Source organism: Somniosus microcephalus, chromosome 16, assembly GCF_052327205.1.
Source record: "Somniosus microcephalus isolate GS21.2 chromosome 16, FLI_Smic_1.0, whole genome shotgun sequence".
Classification (NCBI taxonomy): Eukaryota; Metazoa; Chordata; class Chondrichthyes; order Squaliformes; family Somniosidae; genus Somniosus; species Somniosus microcephalus.
Genome location: NC_141002.1, coordinates 101,433,427 through 101,455,561, shown reverse-complemented (window position 1 = coordinate 101,455,561; position 22,135 = coordinate 101,433,427). Strand labels below are relative to the sequence as shown.

Sequence of the window (22,135 nt, the reverse complement as noted above, 5' to 3'; positions counted from 1 at the left end):
GCCCGCAGCGGCCGTCCATGAGCCGCGCGATCCGCGGGGGACCTCAGCTCCGGTACGTCCCGGCCTCAGAGCCCGACCGCGCCTTAAGCGCTAGGCCCCGCACGGCCGCTATCGCAACGGCACCGGACCTCAGGCGCTAGGCAGGGGGAGGGGCCGGAGAGAGGGACAGAGGGGAGTGGGGGAGGTGAGGGTGGGCGAGGGGAGGGGAGGGGGTGGGGGGAGGTGAGGGTGGGCGAGGGGAGGGGAGGGGGTGGGGGGAGGGAGGGAGGGAGACAGGGGAGGGGAGGGAGGGAGAGGAGGGGAGGGAGAGAGGGGAGGGGAGGGAGGGATAGGACAGGGAGAGGACATGACAGGGAGAGGGGGGACACACAGGGGCAGGGAGACCAAGCACCCCAAAATTGCCCTCGCAACGCGGGGCTCCCCAGCTAGTATGATATAATTGGGATTACGGAGACATGGCTCCAGGGTGACCAAGGCTGGGAATTCAACATCCAGGGGTATTCAATATTCAGGAAGGACAGGCAAAAAGGAAAAGGAGGTGGGGTAGCATTGCTGGTTAAAGAGGAGATTAACACAATAGTAAGGAAGGATATTAGCTCTGATGATGTGGAGTCTGTATGGGTAGGGCTGAGAAATACCATGGGGCAGAAAACGTTAGTGGGAGTGGTATACAGACCCTCAAACAGTAATGCTGAGGTTGGGGATGGCATTAAATGGGAAATTAGAGATGCATGCAATAAGGGCACAGCAGTTATCGTGGGTGACTTTAATCTACATATAGATTGGGCTAACCAAGTTAGTAACAATACTGTGGAGGAGGAATTCCTAGAGTGTATACGGGATGGTTTCCTGGACCAATATGTTGAGGAACCAACTAGAGATCAGGCCATCTTAGACTAGGTATTATGTAATGAGAAAGGATTAATTAGCAATCTTGTTGTGCGAGGCCCCTTGGGGAGGAGCGATCACAATATGATAGAATTCTTCATTAAGATAGAGAGTGAAGTAGTTGACTCAGAGACTAGGATCCTGAATTTAAATAAAGGAAACTATGATGGTATGAGGCGCGAGTTGGGTAGGATGGATTGGGGAATGTTACTTAAAGGGATGACGGTGGATAGGCAATGGCAAACATTTAAAGATCGCATGGATGAATTACAGAATTTGTTCATCCCTGTTTGGCATAAAAATAAAACAAAAAAGGTGACTCAACTGTGGCTAACAAGGGAAATTAGGGATAGCATAAGATCCAAGGAGAGGACATATAAATTGGCCAGAAAAAGCAGCAAACCTGAGGATTGGGAGCAGTTTAGGATTCAGTAAAGGAGGACAAAGGGATTAATTAAGAGGGGGAAAATAGAATATGAGAGTAAGCTTTCAGGGAATATAAAAACTGACTGTAAAAGCTTCTATAGATATGTGAAGAGAAAAAGATTGGTGAAGTCAAGCATAGGTCCCTTGCAGTCAGAATCAGGGGAATTTATAATGGGGAACAAAGAAATGGCAGACCAACTAAATACATATTTTGGTTCTGTCTTCACAAAGGAGGACACAAATAACCTCCCAGAGATGTCGGGGAACATAGAGTCTAATGAGAGGGAGGAATTGAATGAAATCAGTATTTGTAGGGAAATCGTGTTCGGGAAATTGACGGGATTGAAGGCTGACAAATCCCCAGGGCCTGATAATCTGCATCCTAGGGTACTTAAGGAAGTGGCCCTAGAAATAGTAGATGCATTGCTGGGCATCTTCCAGAACTCGATAGACTCTGGAACAGTACCCATGGATTGGAGGGTAGCTAATGTAACCCCACTATTCAAAAAAGGTGGTAGTGAGAAAAGTGGAATTACAGACCGGTAAGGCTGACATCGGTAGTGGGGAAAATGCTAGAGTCCATTATAAAGGATGTAATAGCAGAGCACTTGGAAAACAGTGACAGGATCGGACAAAGTCAACATGGATTTACAAAAGGTAATTCATGCTTGACTAATCTACTGGAATTTTTTGAGGATGTAACTGGTAGAATAGGTCGGGGAGAACCAGTGGATGCGGTGTATTTGGACTTTCAGAAGGCTTTCGATAAGGTCCCGCATAAGAGATTGGCGTGCAAAGTTAAAACACATGGGATTGGGGGTAAGGTACTGACTTGGATAAAGAACTGGTTGGTAGACAGGAAGCAAAGAGTTGGAATAAACGGGTCTTTTTTCCGAGTGGCAGGCAGTGACTAGTGGGGTACCACAGGGATCGGTGCTAGGACCCCAGCTATTCACAATATATATTAATGATCTAGACAAGGGAACTCGATGTAATATCTCCAAGTTTGCAGATGACACAAAGCTGGGTGGGCATGTGTGCTGTGAGACTGTAAACCCACAATCTACTGACTCGAGGTGAGAGTGCTGCCCACTGAGCCCTGGCCGACACTGTATAGTAGCCATTTGTTTGTGTGTGTTTTGTGAGGAATGAGGATTTTATGTACAGGAACAGTGTAAAATAGGATGGAAAACTTAACATGAGAGCTTGCAGTGAAAAAATATATTGTGATTTTCCAATTTAATTTCAGAGAAAGGAAGAGCTACCATTTATATAACAGACCATGTCACATCCTCAGTGACATGAACCTTGTCATTCATGTGGAAATGACATGAAATAATACTGGGCGGCCTGCTGGTGGCGCTGTCCAGGGAGAGTATAAATAATCGGGCATGGGCCCAGCTTGCTCGGAACATTCTTTAACAGGAACTAGTGAAGGACACAACTAGACCTCCATGTTGTAAAACAGTTGATTAAAGCTTTGTTTAATGCTTAGACCAAGTGCCTAGTAGTTTCCTTACGTCACTTAGGTTGTCTCAAAGCGCTTTACAACCAATGGATTACTTTTGTAATGCAGTCAGTATTACATTGTAGAGCACAGCAGTCAATTTTGTGCACAGCAAGGTCCCACAAGCAGCAAATGAATGAATGGTTGGGTAGTCTATTTAATTTTGATCTTAATTAAGGGATAAATATTGGCCTAGACACCAGGAGAACTCCCCTGCTCTTCTTCATAATAGTGCCATGGGATCTTTTACATCCATCTGTGCCGGTAGACGAAGCCTCGGTTTAACGTCTCACCCAAAAAACAGCACGGCACCTCCAACAGTGCAGCACTCCCTCAGTACTCGAGTCCGCAGTGGAGGAGTCCAGAACAAGGGGGCATAACCTTCAAATTAGAGCCAGGCCATTCCGGGGTGGTGTCAGGAAGCACTTCATCACACAAAGGGGAGTGGAAACCTGGAACGCTCTCTCGCCCCCCCCCCCCCCCCCCACAAAAGCGGTTGAGGCTGGGGGGTCAATTGAAAACTGAGATTGATAGATTTCTGTTAGGTAAGGGTATTAAGGGTTACAGAACCAAGATGGGTAGATGGGAGTTAAGATACAGACCAGTCGTGATCTAATTGAATGGTGGAGTGGGCTCGAGGGGCTGAATGGCCTCCTCCTGTTCCTCTGGGGCTTAACACCCCACTCTTCAAAGGCATGGAAGAGTGATTTTGTTTAAGATGTACCCATATTTAGCATTTTGCTGCCGTGCAATATCCCGTTAGCAAGTGTAGCGAAGCGTTGAAGGTGTTAGGAATGTTTTTGCGCAGAGTTGAGTAAATTGCTAGAGTTGTCTCCTGAAATCACGAGCCAGTAATTGACTGAAAAATGGATCAAAATCCTATTTTTCCTCCCCTCTGGTTTTGATTGCAGCCTCTATTTCAGTGCGGAGAATTCTCTGCGATACCATTGTACACCTGGGATTCCTGGTTGATTGCATGTGAAAATGAATGGTTTCCTCTTACCTGCTGCCTCTGATATTTTATAATGCTTCAGTGTCCAATGATTTTGAAAGCAATTTACTGCAACAGAAACTGCAGGATGTTATAATCGCTGTAAGAAGCTGAGAATTGGTAACAGGCATGTGCTTGTAAAACGTCCCAAGGCGCTTCACAGGAGCGATTATCAAACAAAATTTGACACTGAGCCACACAAGGAGATATTAGGACAGGTGACCAAAAGCTTGGTCATAGAGGTAGGGTTTAGCATCTTAAAGGAGGAAGTGGAGAGGTTTAGGGAGGGAATTCCAGAGCTTAGGGCCTTGGCAGCTGATGGCATGGCCGCCAATGGTGGAGCGATTAAAATCGGGGCTGTGTAAGAGGCCAGAATTAGAGGAGCGCAAAGATCTCGGAGGGTTGTGGGGCTGGAGGAGGTTACAGAGATAGGGAAGGGCGAGGCCATGGAGGGATTTGAAAACAAGGACGAGAATTTTAAGATTGGAGGCATTGCCAGAGCAGGAGCCAATGAGGGTCAGCGTGTGCAAGGGGGTGTTTGGTGAACGGGACTTGGGACAATTCAGGTTCACGTTATGAGATCTTCTGCACGCTTCCCACGTTCATCTTTGGTTGCCGTGACCACCCTGTGTGAGAGTAGAGATGCCGTTGATCACAGACTGATGTCGTGAGCTGTGCACAGTGTTTCTCTGCTGTGACATTTGATTGGCTTGTTTCAGCCGTTCAGTAAAATTAAACTGAAGGTGAATTTATGTCGCCTTTTTTTGGGAGCTCCCTTTTGTTTGTGAAGGCCGAGAGTCGTGCAGCATTTTACCAGGTGCCGCATTGTCGGAGATGCCGTCTTTCGGATGAGACGTTAAACCGAGGCTCCGTCTGCTCTCAGGTGGACGTAAAAGATCCCACGGCACTATTTTGAAGAAGAGCAGGGGGAGTTATCCCCAGTGTCCTGGGCCAATAGTTATCTCTCGACTAACATCGCTAAAATAGACGATCAGGTCATTATCACATTGCTTTACAGCCAATGAAGCACTTTTAGAAGTGCAGTCAGTGTTGTAGGAAATACTGCAGTCAATTTGCGCACAGCAAGCTCCCACATCCGTCAATCAACATCACTAAAACAGATTACCTGGTCATTATCACATCGCTGTTTGTGGGAGCTTGCTGTGCGCAAATTGGCGGCCGCATTTCCCACATTACAACAGTGACGACACTTAATTGGCTGTAAAGCGTTTTTGGATGTCCTGAGGATGTGAAAGATGCTATATAAATGCATGTCTCTTTTTATCTCTCCAGCAATAACCTGGTTTATCTTGTTGAAATGAATAACCCCATGATTTGATTGAATTCTGTTGGAGATTTATAGAGACTAAAAGGAGGCCATTCAGCTCATCGTGTCTCTGCACTTTGCTAAAGCAATCCAAAATGAATCTCGCGGCCTGCTCTGTCCCCTTCCCCCGCTCTGTTCTCGCTCACCCTCCCCCTACCCCGCGCCCCCTCCTCCCCCCGCGCCCTCTCCTCCCCTGCCCCGTGCACACTCCCTCTCCTCCCGCGCCCTCTCATCCCCCTGCCCCGCCCCCTCCCCGTGCCCTCTCCTCCCCCCGCCCCGCGCCCACTCATCCCCCCGCCCTGCGCCATCTCCTCCCCCTGCCCTCCGCGCCCTCTCCTCCCCCCGCCCCGCGCCCTCTCCTCCCCCCGCCCCGCGCCCTCTCCTCCCCCCGCCCCGCGCCCTCTCCTCCCCCCGCCCCGCGCCCTCTCCTCCCCCCGCCCCGCGCCCTCTCCTCCCCCCGCCCCGCGCCCTCTCCTCCCCCCGCCCCGCGCCCTCTCCTCCCCCCGCCCCGCGCCCTCTCCTCCCCCCGCCCCGCGCCCTCTCCTCCCCCCGCCCCGCGCCCTCTCCTCCCCCCGCCCCGCGCCCTCTCCTCCCCCCGCCCCGCGCCCTCTCCTCCCCCCGCCCCGCGCCCTCTCCTCCCCCCGCCCCGCGCCCTCTCCTCCCCGCCCCGCGCCCTCTCCTCCCCGCCCCGCGCCCTCTCCTCCCCGCCCCGCGCCCTCTCCTCCCCGCCCCGCGCCCTCTCCTCCCCGCCCCGCGCCCTCTCCTCCCCGCCCCGCGCCCTCTCCTCCCCGCCCCGCGCCCTCTCCTCCCCGCCCCGCGCCCTCTCCTCGCCCCAGCCCCGCGCCCTCTCCTCCCCCCAGCCCCGCGCCCTCTCCTCCCCCCCGCCCCGCGCCCTCTCCTCCCCCCCGCCCCGCGCCCTCTCCTCCCCCCCGCCCCGCGCCCTCTCCTCCCCCCCGCCCCGCGCCCTCTCCTCCCCCCCGCCCCGCGCCCTCTCCTCCCCCTGCCCTCCGCACCCCCTCATCCCCCCGCCCTACGCCATCTCCTCCCCCTGCCCTCCGCACCCTTTCATCCCCCCGCCCTGCGCCCTCTCCTCCCCCCGCCCTGCGCCATCTCCTCCCCCTGCCCTCCGCGCGCTCTCTCTCCTTCCCCGCCCCACACCCTCTCTCTCTCCTCCACCCTGCCCTGCCAGATCAGGAGAATCATCATTAATTCTTCTGAAACAATAACCTTCCCAAAGCTCCACTGCTCTGCCCAACCTTCCTGGGCTGTTTATGTTGTGCCTGAAGTCTCCAAATCCTGCCGACCCGCTTCATCTTTACAACCTCACTCCAGCCCTGGAGAGCCGCTTTATTGACATTTTCTTGGCAGCGTTGAACCCTTCCCGACCTTTGTTGTAAAATATTATTGGCTGCACGGCCCTTTCTCCAGATGTTTGAGCTGAGTAGATTTAAGGTTGAGATCCCATGTGGTATTTATTGTATGCAGAGTAATGGATACTGGGAGTGATTACAGTTCCCATAATCTAATTGAGAGGCTTATATGTCCACATAAACTGAGAGGGAAGCTTGATTAGATTCTCATGTCCTCTGAAACTCAGATTGGGTTACATCCTGTGCATCGCTTTGTTGCCTGTTGGGTATTGTTTTAAAATTCTTTTTGGTTCAATTTCTTTGCTTCCCCAATGATTCGGGGAAGATTCTAACTACCTTTCTACACCATCACCTTGGTAACAAGATGGTGAAGGATTGTGAGGGCACTGGTTGGTTATCGAGATATACGTTAGACTGCCACTTCTAATGTAAATATCTAAAAGGAGGCCATTCGGCCCATCGTGCCTGTGCCGGCTCTTTGAAAGTCCTCTCCAATTAGTCCCACTCCCCCCTGTTCTTTCCCCAGAGCCCTGCAAATTTCTCCTTTTCAAGTATTTATCCAATTCCCTTTTGAAAGTTACTATTGAATCTGCTTCCACTGCCCTTTCAGGCAGCGCATTCCAGATCACAACATAAGGAACACAAGGAGTAGGAGCAGCAGTAGGCCATACAGCCCCTCGGGCCTGCTCTGCCATTCAATAGGATCATGGCTGATCTGAGCCTAGACTCACATCCACTTCCCTGCCCGCTCCCCGTAACCCCTAATTCCCTTATCAGCTAGGAAACTGTCTATCTCCGTTTTAAATTTATTTAATGTTGCAGCTTCCACAGCTCTCTGAGGTAGCAAATTCCATAGATTTACTACCCTCTGAGTGAAGAAGTTTCTCCTCATCTCATGAAAGGGCAGCCCCTTATTCTAAGATTATGCCTCCTAGTTCTAGTCTCACCCATCAGTGGAAACATCCTTCCCGCATCCACCCGATCAAGCCCCCTCACAATCTTATATGTTTCGATAAGATCGCCTCTCATTCTTCTGAACTCCAATGAGTAGAGGCCCAACCTACTCAACCTTTCCTCATACGTCAACCCCCTCATCTCCGGAATCAACCGAGTGGAATCAACAACTCGCTGCGTAAAACAAAATCCTCATGCCTCTGGTTAATTTTCCAATCATTTTAAATCTGTGTCCTCTGGTTATCGACCCTTCTTATTTACTCTATCAAAGCTTGTTCAACGCCTCTACTAAAGCTCCTCTTCACTTTCTCTGCTCTAAGGAGAACAACCCCAGCTTCCCCAGTCTCTCCACGTGGCTCGTCCCTGTCTCGGCAAGCAGAGTTCAGTCTCAATGATGTAAATCGCCCTGTAAAAATACCGTTGTGTGCTGCTACCAGTCTTAAACTACGAGCTTCTTTCCTCCCCTAAGATTGCGTGCACCAAACTCCAGAAATGCCATTGCAGGAGAGAAAGAGCTTGCATTTCTATAGCGCCTTTCACGACCTCAGGACACCCCAAAGCGCCTCACAGCCAATGAAATACTTTTTGCAGTGTAGCCACTGTTGTAATGTGGGAAACATGGCAGCCAATTTGCGCACAGCAAGCTCCCACAAACAGCAATGTGATAATTAACAACAACAACTTGCATTTATACAGCGCCTTTAACAGAGTATAACGTCCCGAGGTGCTTCACAGGAGCGATTATCAAACAACGTTTAACACCGAGCCACATGAGATATTAGGGCAGGTGACCAAAAGCGTGGTCAAAGAGGTGGGTTTTAAGGAGCGTCTTAAAGGAGGAGAGAGGCGGAGAGGTTTAACGAGGGAAGTCCAGAGCCGGTGAAGCTGAAGGAAATGCAGCAGCCAATGACAGGTCGATGGAAAATGACCAGACAATCTGCTTTTGTCACTGATGTTGATTGAGGGATAAATATTGGCCCCAGGACACCAGGGAGAACTCCCCTGCTCTTCAAAATAGTGCCATGGGATCTTTTATGTCCACCTGCGAGAGCAGATGGGGCCTCGGTTCAATATCTCATCCAAAAGACGGCACTTCCGACAGTGCAGCGCTCCCTCAGTACTGCACCTCCGACAGTGCGGTGCTCCCTCAGTACTGCACCTCCGACAGTGCGGCGCTCCCTCAGCACTGCACCTCCGACAGTGCGGCGCTCCCTCAGCACTGCACCTCCGACAGTGCGGCACTCCCTCAGCACTGCACCCCCGACAGTGCGGCCCTCCCTCAGCACTGCATCTCCGACAGTGCAGCGCTCCCTCAGCGCTGCATCTCCGACAGTGCAGCGCTCCCTCAGCGCTGCCCCTCCGACAGTGCAGCGCTCCCTCAGCGCTGCCCCTCCGACAGTGCAGCGCTCCCTCAGTACTGCCTCTCCGACAGTGCAGCGCTCCCTCAGTACTGCCTCTCCGACAGTGCAGCGCTCCCTCAGCGCTGCCCCTCCGACAGTGCAGCGCTCCCTCAGCGCTGCCCCTCCGACAGTGCAGCGCTCCCTCAGCACTGCCCCTCCGACAGTGCGGCGCTCCCTCAGTACTGCACCTCGGACAGTGCGTTGCTCCTTCGGCGCGGCACTCCCTCAGTACTGCCCCTCTGGCTCAGTACTGCCCCTCCGACAGTGCAGCACTCCCTCAGTACTGCCCCTCTGACAGTGTGGCGCTCCCACAGTACCGCCCCCCCGACAGTGCGGCGCTCCCTCAGCACTGCCCCTCCGACAGTGCGGCGCTCCCTCAGCACTGCCCCTCCGACAGTGCGGCGCTCCCTCAGCACTGCCCCTCCGACAGTGCGGCGCTCCCTCAGCACTGCCCCTCCGACAGTGCGGCGCTCCCTCAGCACTGCACCCCCGACAGTGCGGCCCTCCCTCAGCGCTGCATCTCCGACAGTGCAGCCCTCCCTCAGCGCTGCATCTCCGACAGTGCAGCGCTCCCTCAGCGCTGCATCTCCGACAGTGCAGCGCTCCCTCAGCGCTGCATCTCCGACAGTGCAGCGCTCCCTCAGCGCTGCCCCTCCGACAGTGCAGCGCTCCCTCAGCGCTGCCCCTCCGACAGTGCAGCGCTCCCTCAGCGCTGCCCCTCCGACAGTGCAGCGCTCCCTCAGAACTGCCTCTCCGACAGTGCAGCGCTCCCTCAGCGCTGCCCCTCCGACAGTGCAGCGCTCCCTCAGCACTGCCCCTCCGACAGTGCGGCGCTCCCTCAGTACTGCACCTCGGACAGTGCGTTGCTCCTTCGGCGCGGCACTCCCTCAGTACTGCCCCTCCGGCTCAGTACTGCCCCTCCGACAGTGCAGCACTCCCTCAGTACTGCCCCTCTGACAGTGTGGCGCTCCCTCAGTACCGCCCCCCCGACAGTGCGGCGCTCCCTCAGCACTGCCCCTCCGATAATGCGGCGCTCCCTCAGTACTGCCCCTCTGACAGTGCGGTGCTCCCTCAGCACTGCACCTCCGACAGTGCGGCGCTCCCTCAGTACTGCCCCTCCGACAGTGCAGTGCTGCCTCAGCGCTGCCCCTCCGACAGTGCAGCGCTCCCTCAGCGCTGCCCCTCCGACAGTGCAGCGCTCCCTCGGCACTGCACCTCCGACAGTGCGGTGCTCCCTCAGTACTGCCCCTCCGACAGTGCAGCGCTCCCTCGGCACTGCACTGGGAGTGTCAGCCTGGATATTTGTGCTCAAATCTCTGGAGTGGGACTTGAACCCACGACCTTCTGACTCAGAGACGAGAGAGAGAGAGAGAGTGCTACCCACTGAACCATGGCTGATAAAATCCACAAGCTCTTGCATTGGAGATCTCTCTCTCAATTTTAAAACCTGATACATCTTTTAATAAAGCATCTTAATTTAGGGTACATATTTTAAATGTTTTTTTGTAAATAAATAAAATTAGAAATAATCTAGCTTGTGTAAAATATATTAATATTATTGTGTACTATGTCCCACACTCCCTATTTGGACATTATAAAGCTGCCCGCCCCACAGTCAGCCCTGCAGCTACACATCTCTAACACTCGGCAGAGTTTTGTGCGCTCCAGCTCCCCATAGCTGTACCTCACCCTGGGAGGAGACATTAAACTGAGGCCCCTCCTGCCTGTTTGGGTGCTTGTAAAATCATTCTTGGCAATATTAAGAGCAGGGTAGTTCTCTTGGTGTCCTGGCCAACATTTCCCCACCCAGCAGCATCACCAAAACAGATTAACTGGTCATTTATCTCATTTGTTGTTGGTGGGAGCTTGCTGTGCGCAAATTGGCTGCTGTGTTTGCCTGCAAAACAGTGGCCCAGAAATTTGGGTCGGGGGCTTCCCGCGGGTGCAAGCCCCCCGACCTGCACTTACCTAGTGCGCCGGCCGTTGAGCTGTGGGCCCCCGTGGGATTCCGATCCTGGGCCTGCTCCAATTGCCGGCGCGCAGTGCTTGTGTATCCCAGGGGCGCAGTTAGTTCGAAGCGTCCCCTGGGATCACGTGGGCCATGGGGAGCCAATGGGAGCAGGGAGTGCTCCATTCATAAGTCTGACAGGAAGACCTGTCAAAAGTTATAAATACTACGGCCCCAAAACAGCACTAAATTTTCAAATAATTTTTTTTTTAATTCACATTTTTTAAATAAACTATAAATTACATGAAATAAATATTTTAAACAATAATTTAAATTAAAAAAAATTTTTTTTATTTTCTAACGGGGCTAAAAATAAACTTACCTTGCTTTAAAGTATTTAAAAATAATAAACCTGTGGAAAAAATGTTTTAATTTTAATTAATTCAATACTTACCTTGTATAAAGCAGGCCTTACGCCTGCTTTTTAAATGTCTAACTTCTGCAGACTTACCCTCCCTGGAAAACCTGCAAAAAAACCCGAAGTTCAATGTGCACGCGCAGCCTCTCCTGCGCACGCGTTCCACCTCTGAACCCCTTCGTTCAGGGGAACGGAAGTGCCGGTTTCCCGCGCATGCGCAGTGCATGCAGGAAACCAGCACTTCCATTGGGCTTACGGGTGAATACCCCGTGCGTACTCACCCGTGGAGACCCGAATTTATGGACTACACTTCAGAAACAATTGGTTGGCTGCGATGGGCTTCAGGTGATTGGCCATGATAAAGATGGGTTAGGTTGATTGGCCATGATAAAAATTTGACCCTTAGTGTTAGGGGGGATTAAATACGTGGGGTTACGGGGATAGGGCTTGGGTGGGATGGCTGTCGGTGTAGGGACCGGGTGCTAGGGTTTGGATGATCAGCCATGATCTCGTTGAATGGCGGAGCAGGCTCGAAGGGCCGAATGGCCTACTCCTGCTCCTATCTTCTATGTTTCTATCCTGGGGCTGTGAAAGATGCTGTACAAGGATGATAGAAAGAAAATAAAGATTTGCATTTATACAGCGTCGTTCACAACTGCCGGACGTCCCAAAGTGCTTTACAGCCAATTAAGTACTTTTTGAAGTGTAGTCACTGTTGTAATGTGGGAAACGTGGCAGCCAATTTGCGCACAGCAAGCTCCCACAAACAGCAATGTGATAATGACCAGATAATCTGTTTAAGTGTTGGTTGAGGACACCTAAATATTCGCCCAGGGCACCAGGAGAATCCCCCTGCTGTTCTTCAAAACTGCCATGGGATCTTTTACATCCACCTGAGAGAGTAGACGGGGCCTCGGTTTAACATCTCATCCAAAAGACGGCACCTCCGACAGTGCAGCACTCACACAGCACCGGTGCTGGACTGTCGACCTAGATTTTTGTGCTCAAGTCCCTGGAGTCGGGACTTGAACCCACAACCTTCTGACTCAGAGGTGAGAGTGCTGCCCACTGAGCCACGGCTGACACATAGAAACATAGAAGATAGGAGCAGGAGTAGGCCATTCGGCCCCTCGAGCCTGCTCCGCCATTCAATGAGATCATGGCTGATCATCCAAATTCAGTACCCTGTCCCTGCCTTCTCCCCATATCCCTTGATCCCTTTAGCCTTAAGAAATATATCTAACTCCTTCTTGAATATATTTAATGAATCGGCCTCAACTGCCTTGTGTGGTAGAGAATTCTACAGGTTCACCACTCTGGGTGAAGAAATTCCTCCTCATCTCTGTCCTAAATGGACATATACCAGAACTTAGATGGTTATGCTGATAGTGTTAGATGATTAGATAAGAGGGGTGGGAGGAGGCTTGTGTGAAGCATGAATACCAGCACGGACCCGTGGGTCGAATGGCTTGTTTCTTTGCTGTACATTTTGTTCACTTATGTTAAACAGAATGCCACCTGTCCGTCCCTCTCTGTGCAACAAGTAGCAAGATACGCTAAAACTCTCATGTTGGTGCTTTGCAGGCATTCAACCCCTTTCCTATACAGTAGCAAGCACAGTCAAAGCTTAATGCATTACCTCCTTCGTGGCAAATTTGAATCGCCCTGTAGTTGCAAATAGTGTTGCACATCTGTGGTGGTGAAAGGTTTTCCTTGTGAAAGATGTTTTATATGGGACTGAGTTGTTGAGGCTGGGGAGGCGGGGAGGGGTCATAGGAACATGTCAAGACTGAGATTGATAGATTTTTGTTAGGCAAGGGTATTAAGGGTTATGGACGCAAAGCAGGTAAATGGAGTTGAGGAACAGATTAGCTGTGATCTAACTGAATGGTGGAACAGGCTCGAGGGGCTGAATGCCCTATTCCTGTTCATATGTTTTCATTACAATCTGACATTTAAAAACCTTTAAAACTGTGTCTCCTGGTCTCGGTTAGAACTCAAATACATAAAAGGAATGAACTTCCTAATGAGAAACAGTGAATGTGTAACAGTGGGTTTTGTCTCAAAGAAAATGATTGCTGAAATTAAATAGTTGTGCAATTGACTTCATAAGTTAAATACGGTCCAATACTAGTGAGAACTCCTCTCCATGGGGAGCATTCTCTTAGTCCAACTCTTGTGGTTTCAAGCCCCACTCCAGGTGTCCTGACCAACATTCCTCACTGACATTCCTTCCGAAATGGGGCCCCATCAAATCCGTCCATGGTCTCGCACCTCTCCATCTCTGTAACCTCCTCCAACCCTCCGACCCTCCAAAATCTCTGCGCTCCTCCAATTCTGGCCTCTTGAGCATCCCCCGATTTTAATCGCTCCATTGGCAGCCGTGCCTTCAGCTGCCTGGGCCCTAAGCTCTGGAATTCCCTCCCTAAACCTCTCCGCCTCTCTACCTCTCTCTCCTCCTTTAAGACGCTCCTTAAAACCTACCTCCTTGACCAAGCTTTTGGTCACCTGCCCTAATATCTCCTTATGTGGCTCGGTGTCAAATTCTGTCTGATAATCGGTCCTGTGAAGCGCCTTGGGACGTTTTACTACATTAAAGGTGCTATATAAATGCAAGTTGTTGTTGTTGATGCGGTTTATTGTGTTTCTGGGCGATGTGATGGGGTGCTATATAAATACACGTTTGTTCATTCCAAAGCCAAGAAGCGTACAGTCTCTCCTATCATAAGAATTAGGAGCAGGAGTAGGCCATTCGGCCCCTCGAGCATGCCCCGCCATTCAGTAAGATCATGGCTGATCTCCTAGCTCAACTCCACCTTCCCGCACTATCCCCATATCCCTCGGTTCCTATCGCTTTCAATTGGGCCACCGTTTATTTGTTAATTCACTTCGGCTATTTTTCCCCCTTTTAGTTTGGTCAGTTTTTGTGTCTATCAAAGGAGAAGGATGTTAAATGCCGCGGTGCATGTGGTCAAGTGGCCTCATGTCAGTGATGGCATTCTGACCTCCAGCATGAAACTCCCTTCACTCTGCTGCCTTAACCCCAGCCTCAGGAGAGTTCAAATGTTTGAAATAAGTCTGAGATATTATTCAGTAAAACTTTTTTCTGTTTTTATTTTTAGGAAACTCCTAGAACTACAAGCCGATGGAAAAGGTAAAGAAAACTTTTTAACAAGTGTCAGTTTTATATGAACCTTGCATGTTAATGCTTTTCACCTTCAAATATACTGAGCAGTCAGTGAATGACTGAGCCAGGACCATGGATCCAGGATCAAGCCCAACCTCAACTGAGAACATAAGTATTAGGAGCAGGAGTCGGCCATACAGCCCCTCGAGCCTGCTCCGCCATTCACTAATATCATGGCCAATCTTCTACCTCAACTCCAGTGTCCCGTCCCATGTCCCTTTGTGTCCACAAATCTAGCGATCTCAGCCTTGAATATACTCAATGACTGAGCCTCCACAGCCCTCTGGGGTAGAGAATTCCAAAGATTCACCACCCCCTGAGTGAAGAAATTCCTCCTCATCTCAGTCCTAAATGGCCGACCCCTTATCCTGAGACTGTGACCCCTGGTTCTAGACTCTCCAGCCAGGGGGGAACAGCCTCTCAACATCGATGTGTTTCAACGAGATCACTTCTCATTCTTCTGACACTCCAGAGTGTAGAGGCCCAATCTGCTCAATCTCTCCTCACTTACTCTGACTATTGGTTCTCTTGCTCCTCCTCCCCCAAACAAAGTCCCACTGCTAGCTTTGACAAGGTCATTAGCTGTATTGAGTTGAGGTCACTCCTGGCTGGCAGTAAGAAGGCGGAGTTGGCAGGCGACCTCCTTTGGATTGTACTTTAGCACCATGTGCTCACTGGCCACTGGACCGTGTTGGCCGGCACTCTGTTGGCAAGTTCAGTGAAAGGAACAAAAATGGCTGTGGTCAAACTGAAAAATACCAAACCCCCTGTACTGGGTCGTGAGTATTGAGGCATTGAGTTTCCGCTTCAGGTGCGGTCTTGCACCTGTTTTGAGAAGTGTTTTTTCTTCCCTCTCTCTTGAGTTTCCGCTCAAACTCATTTCTGTTACGTCCATGAATAATTGAGACACGGACAGCAGAAGTGAACAAAATAAGTCTTTACTGGTGGAAGTCCATAGTGAAACTAAAAACACAGAGGCTCACTCGCGCCTTTTATACAGGGGTGGTGACTGCCGGTACTGCAGTCTGAGACCAGTTATTCTCTTAAAGGTACATACACAACAATTCCTCCCCTTTTAGATAAACAGTACATAACATTCATTTAACAACTAAATGATAACTAATTACAATCACAATTACTGTTGCTAGATACATTGGTTAAGTTTAAGCAATCATAAGTTCAGTCTTTGAGGAGGCTTCCTGATTCTGTCTGGATAACGCCTCTTTGGGGTATCAGGTTCTTCTGGCAATGTTGAGTCGGGATCAATGTCGTTGTTTGGTTCATCTGCTTCCAATATTACCGGTTCTGCGGTAGCTGCAATTGGAACGTCGATTTCATTACCAGGTATATCAGATCGTGGTGTGGAGTTGACGTTTTCCAGTGACTCTAGAATCTGGTCAGCATGGCGTCTTACAATGCTCTCCCCAACATCCACGGTATACATGAGAGGTCCTTGTCGTGTACAAATCGTTCCTGGCTGCCATTTCTCAGTGCGGTAGTCCCGGGCCAAAACTGGTTGACCTATCTTAAAACTCCTGGTCGGCCTTTCATTCATATTCTGAAACTGCCTGTTCTCCACATCTCTTCGGAAGTTTGGCTTAACCAAATCCAAGCGGCATCGTAGTCTTCGATTGAAGAACATCATGGCTGGAGTTTGGTTGGTAACCGCATGTGTCGCATTCCGGTAGGCAAACAAGAAGTTGTCCACCTTGTGTTGTAGGGGTATATCTTCATTACACATTGCCTTGATAGCCTTCTTGAATGTTTGGACAAACCTCTCGGCCAATCCATTAGTGGCTGGATGATATGGGGCAGATGTGTAATGCTTAACACCATTGTTCTTTAAGAACCTCCGGAACTCTTCAGACACAAACTGTGGTCCATTGTCAGAGCAAATCTGTTCAGGCAGCCCATTCCTGGCGAATATGGTTCGTAAAACTGTGATAGTTTTTTCAATGGTGGTTGAGGACATTTTTATTACATCTGGCCACTTTGAATGTGCATCCACCGCAATTAAAAACATCGAGTCCATGAAGGGACCAGCAAAATCAATGTGCACCCTTTGCCATGGAGATGAGGGCCACTCCCATGGATGCAGAGGAGCTTGTGGTGGGGCGTTTTGGACCTTCTGGCATCCTGCACAGCTCTTGGTCATCTCTTCGATTTCTCTATCGATTCCCGGTCACCACACAAACGCTCTGGCTAAGTTCTTCATTTTTACCCCACCCAGATGACCCTCATGAAGCTCATTGAGCACTCTATCCGTCAACTTAGGTGGAATTACTACTCTGGATCCACACATCAAGGTTCCTCTGCACACTGACAGCTGTTCTCTTCTCGGCGAGAATGCTGGCAGCAGTGGTTCGCCATGTGCTGGCCATCCCTTCACCGTTAAATCATAGACCCGTGATAGTGTCGGGTCATTCCGTGTTTCCTTTTCTATGTTTGCATTTGTCACAGGGAGACATTCGACTATGGTCGAGTGGAATAACTCCATTGGATCCACTGCAAGGTCTTCTTCTTTCACCGTCGGCAACGGTAGACGTGACAATCCATCAGCATTTCCATGCTGTTTAGTTCCTTTGTACTCGATGTCATATTGGTGTGCCCCTAGGAAAAGGGACCATCTCTGCAGCCGTTGTGCTGTCATTATCGGTACGCCCTTCTGAGGGTTGAAAATGGAGACAAGAGGTTGATGATCGGTTAGTAGAGTAAATTTTTGACCGTGCAGGTAGTGATTGAACTTCTTCACCCCCCACACTAGGCTGAGGGCCTCTCTGTCAATCTGGGCGTAGTTACGCTCGGCAGAAGTTAACGAGCGTGACGCAAAAGCTATCGGCCTCTCTAAACCATCAAGGAATTTATGTGACAGTACCGCCCCAATGCCGTAGGGAGATGCATCACACGCCAGCCTGATTGGCAGTGCTGGGTTGTAGTGAGCCAAAACTTCCCGTGAAGTGATTAAGTCCTTACTCTTCTGAAAAGCACGCTTACAATCATCGCTCCATTTCCATGCTACCCCCGTTCGTAGCAGGGCGTTCAGTGGGTGCAGAATTGTCGACAAATTCGGCAAAAACTTATGATAGTAATTCACCAATCCGAGGAATGACCTCAGTTGCGACACATTTTCAGGTGCTGGGGCCTTAACAACCGCTTCAATTTTGTCAGGGGACTTATGTAACCCCTCTTCATCAATCACGTGGCCACAATACGATATCTGTTTCTTAAAAAATTCGCACTTGGGGCGGTTGGCTCGCAGCCCATGTTCCCGTAGTCTAGTGAGCACCTGTTCTAGGTTGTTAAGGTGTTCACTGTCATCTTCACCTGTTACAAGGATGTCGTCCAAGTAACACTGAGTCCCCGGAATCCCTTGCAGGACTTGTTCCATCGCTCTTTGCCATATCGCCGGAGCCGATGCTACTCCAAATACCAATCGATGATACTGGTAAAGACCTTTGTGAGTGTTTATCGTGAGATACTTCCTAGAGGACTCTTCAACCTCCATCTGCAAATATGCTTGTGCTAGGTCAATTTTTGTAAAACGCTTCCCTCCAGACAGTGAGGCGAAGATGTCTTCTATCCTTGGAAGAGGATATTGTACTGTGTGAAGGACTGGGTTCACCGTCACCTTGAAATCCTCACAGATGCGAATCTTCCTTGGCTCCCTGGACTTATTGCTTAACGTTTTCTTCATGACAGGAACGATGGGTGTCGCCCACTCGCTCCAGTCGAGCTTAGACAACACGCCCGCCTTCTCCAGATTCTCCAGCTCTGCCTCGACGGCTGGGCGAATTGCATATGGTACCGGTCTTGCTTTGAAAAACTTGGGAACTGCATTCTCTTCTATTTTTATCGAGGCGGTTACGCCTTTAAGCGTGCCCAGATCTTGTTGAAATACCTCTTTGGCGTTAGCTAAGATTGTTGACAATCGTCCAGGAGTGACGTCTTCATCTTTTTTACCATCCACCGTCATTGCATGAATGGAATGCCAATCCAAGTTTATCTTCCTGATCCATTCCCGTCCCAATAACGGTGGTCCACCATTTGGCAGTATGTAGAGATACAATTTCCGTATTTTCTTGCCATTGTATTCAACAGGCACCCTTATTTTTCCTCTGGGGTATACTTTTTGCCCCGTATACGTCGTCAAGACGATGGATGTCTCTCTCAAGGGTATGTGTGAAAATAGCCGCTCGTAGTCTCGTCGATTCATGACGGTTAGCGCTGATCCTGTATCCAATTCCATTTTAACTTGGGACCCTGCTATCGTGAGGGTGACCCAAATGGTTCGGTGATCCTCTTTTGCGATTACATTGTGAAGTTTGAGACAGCTTAGTCTCCTGTTCCCGGATTCACTATCGCTCATCTGGTCTTCGGAACTACTGTCCATCATCTTTTGTACTTTCTTGTACGGTTCCTTAGTAGCCTTTTTGTTGTCGCTGGTCTTCTTCCCAGACCTGCAAACTCGTGCAATGTGTCCCATCTTCCCGCATTGGCTGCATATTTTGTCTTTGGACCAGCAGTCCTTCTGGTCATGGTTAGTTCTGCTGCAGCGATAACATTTTGCAAATCCCCGTGTCATTTCGTGGGTGCCGTATTCCTGTGGTTTTTGTTGAATTTCTGCAGCTCCCCTGGCTGCTGCTTCATACGATACTGCCACGCTGAAAGCCTTATCTAGCGTCAGCTCTTTCTCTGAGAGTAACTTCTTCTGTGTTCCTTCACTCAGGAGTCCACAGACAAATTTGTGCCGTAGGGTATCTGCCAGTCCTGCTCCGAACTGGCAGTGCTTTGATAGCTTGCGTAGTTCCGTAAGATACTCAGCATTGCTCTCATCTTTGTGTTGAGTTCTCCTGTGGAATTTAAATCTTTCTGCTATCAACAGCGGTGCAGGGTTTAAGTGTTCCTGTAGGACAGCAACAATTTCGTTAAAACTCTTCGCCTTCGGTTTGGCTGGAGTAATCAGGTCCCGCAATAGGCCGTACGTTCTAGCGCCCATTAAGTTTAGCAATATCGATGCCTTTTTCCCCTCCACTATTTCGTTTGCCTCGAAATATACCTCGACTCTTTCCACATACGTGGTCCAGTCCTCTGTTGTATTATCAAAAGCAGTGATACAGCCAGTCTTCGGCATCTTGCAATTCTAAAATGGCGCCTCCCGCGCTTTGCCGCCTTCCCCGATTTAACAAAATGGTGCCTCCCGCGCTTTGCCTTCTTCCCCGCTGTTGTTAGCGCTGCTTTCCACGGTTTCTTGCGCGTTTAATATTGATTTTTTTTCTTATTATTTTCCCGTCGTGGAGCGGACCCTCTGGGACACTTCCCTCCCTCCCTCTTCTTAGGTCCGAACGCTGCCCGGCTTCGAAGCACCGGCCGCGCCCTGTGTGCTCCACCCTCTCTTTGCTTCTCGACTCGCTGCCCGGCCCCGTTGAAAAGCCACCCAATCGAGCTCTAGCCCGCCGCAGCCCAGGAAGGATCAGTGCACTACCTGCCACCAGCCCGATTAGCTGGGAAACCACAGACCGAGGAACCAAGCCTGGCTCTGGACAGTCTCTCCTGCAAGTTTTCAATCCGACGATTTGGAGGGCGGTTGCCCACAGTCGACGCCCGTTCCTCGAGTTTCTTTGGATTTTATTTAATTTTTTTTTTTCTTCTGGCTTCGACCTTCAATAACGTCGTCCGAGGTGCTGCCGAGTTGCAGGTAAGTTCGTTTCTTACTCGTCGCCAGTGTTACGTCCATGAATAATTGAGACACGGACAGCAGGAGTGAACAAAATAAGTCTTTACTGGTGGAAGTCCATAGTGAAACTTAAAACACAGAGGCTCACTAGCGCCTTTTATGCAGGGGTGGTGACTGCCGGTACTGCAGTCTGAGACCAGTTATTCTCTTAAAGGTACATACACAACAATTTCCATATCACCGAACGCAAAATCTGCCATAAACCAGCGTCATCGGGCAGCGTTTTACAACGTAATTTTTTTAATTAAAGTTTTGCTTTAAAAAATATTCCTCGATGTGTTGAAGAGCGGTGACCTGGTGTGGTTTGGTTACTCTAGCTGAAAATGGGTTTATCGCCGAAAATAACCATTTTTAATCACAGTGTCAGTTCACCGCCTGTGAGTAACCCGATTTTAAATGACTGAAAATGACTTAAAAAAATATATATATACAGAGCCACTTGCTAGTTATATTGGGCTACAATAGCCAGTTTCTTAGTAAGTCAAAGAAATAATTACATTCGAAAGCCTTTGAAAGGTGTCTGTTCGTGGTCCTTGCGCCCAAAAGAACCAGCTCCTCGAAGGCCCGCCAACGGGCGCAGTTAGCGTAAACTCGCCGTGGCAACACGGTGGCATAGTGGTTAGCACTGTTGCCTCACAGCGCCAGGGACCCGGGTTCAAATCCGGCCTCGGGTGACTGTCTGTGTGGAGTTTGCACATTCTTCCCGTGTTTGCGTGGGTTTCCTCCGGGTGCTCCGGTTTCCTCCCACAATCCAAAGATGTGCGGGTTAGGTTGATTGGCTATGATAAAAAATTGGCCCTTAGTGTTAGGGGGGATTAAATACGTGGGGTTACGGGGATAGGGCTTGGGTGGGATGGCTGTCGGTGTAGGGACCGGGTGCTAGGGTTTGGATGATCAGCCATGATCTCGTTGAATGGCGGAGCAGGCTCGAAGGGCCGAATGGCCGACTCCTGCTCCTATCTTCTATGTTTCTATGTGGCGATTAATTCACCCTGGAGGTGTGACCAGTTTTGTGGGCGGGGCCGGCTTCCCGCACAATGTTTTTCCAAACGCACACAACAGAGCGCAGGAACTCGAGAGCCGCTGAATGTAATTTGAGCTTAAAATTCCGCCATTTTTTGCGCGGGTTACGCCGATTTTGGGCAAATTGCGCCGAAAAAAAGCCAGTGCAACCGAGCGGAAACTCCAGGCCATTCTCTCAACGTTTATTGCACCGTAAATTTCCCATGAGTAGCGGATTGAAAGAGACCAGAAAGATCCCGGGTTACTCTCTTGCTGGTGCTATGTTAGTCAATCTCAGTTAGCGCAGCAGTTGGATTCAGCCGTGGCTCAGTGGGCAGCGCCCTCGCTTCGGAGTCAGAACATTGTGGGTTTAAGTCCCCACTCCAGAGACCTGAGCACAAAAATCTAGGCTGACACTCCTAGTGCAGTGCTGAGAGAGTGCTGCACTGTCGGAGGTGCCGTCTTACGGATGAGACGTTAAACCGAGGCCCCGTCTGCCCCCTCAGGTGGACGTGAAAGATCCCGTGGCACTATTTTGAAGAAGAGCAGTGGAGTTATTCCCGGTTTCCTGGCCAATATTTATCCCTCAATCAACATCACTGAAAACAGATTAACTGGTCATTTATCACGTTGCTGTTTGTGGGAGCTTGCTGTGCACTAATTGTCTGCCGCGTTTCGTACATTACAGCAGTGATACACTTCAAAAAGTACTTCATTGGTTGTAAAAGCTTTGGGACGTCCTGAGGTCGTGAAAGGTGCTTTTTTCGGAGAGGGGAGAGTTAGTTAATTAGGGAATGAAAAATAGAATTAAGCCGAAGAAAATTTCTAAAGAATTTTAATTTTTAATATTTTACTGACCGCTGGTAATTTTGATGAATTTTACCAGTAAAGCACTGTCGTCGTTTCACTAAAGGACTTCTTTATGAATGTAGAAACAGAAATGGAGGCAGAACAATCTTTCTTTAGATGCAATCATGCCTGTA

General features: G+C 50.0%; 1 protein-coding gene across 5 annotated transcripts in view; it reads left to right on the top strand.

The window, feature by feature from the left end:
* The window catches only part of pawr (PRKC, apoptosis, WT1, regulator), a 242,166-nt gene that overhangs the window by 184,027 nt on the left and 36,004 nt on the right, over positions 1-22,135 (top strand). For all 5 annotated transcript variants that reach the window (XM_086009586.1, XM_086009588.1, XM_086009589.1 and 2 more), the window contains exon 4: positions 14,352-14,383. In XM_086009586.1, the coding sequence (XP_085865712.1) occupies positions 14,352-14,383 (32 nt within the window). The remainder of the gene's footprint in view (positions 1-14,351; positions 14,384-22,135) is intronic.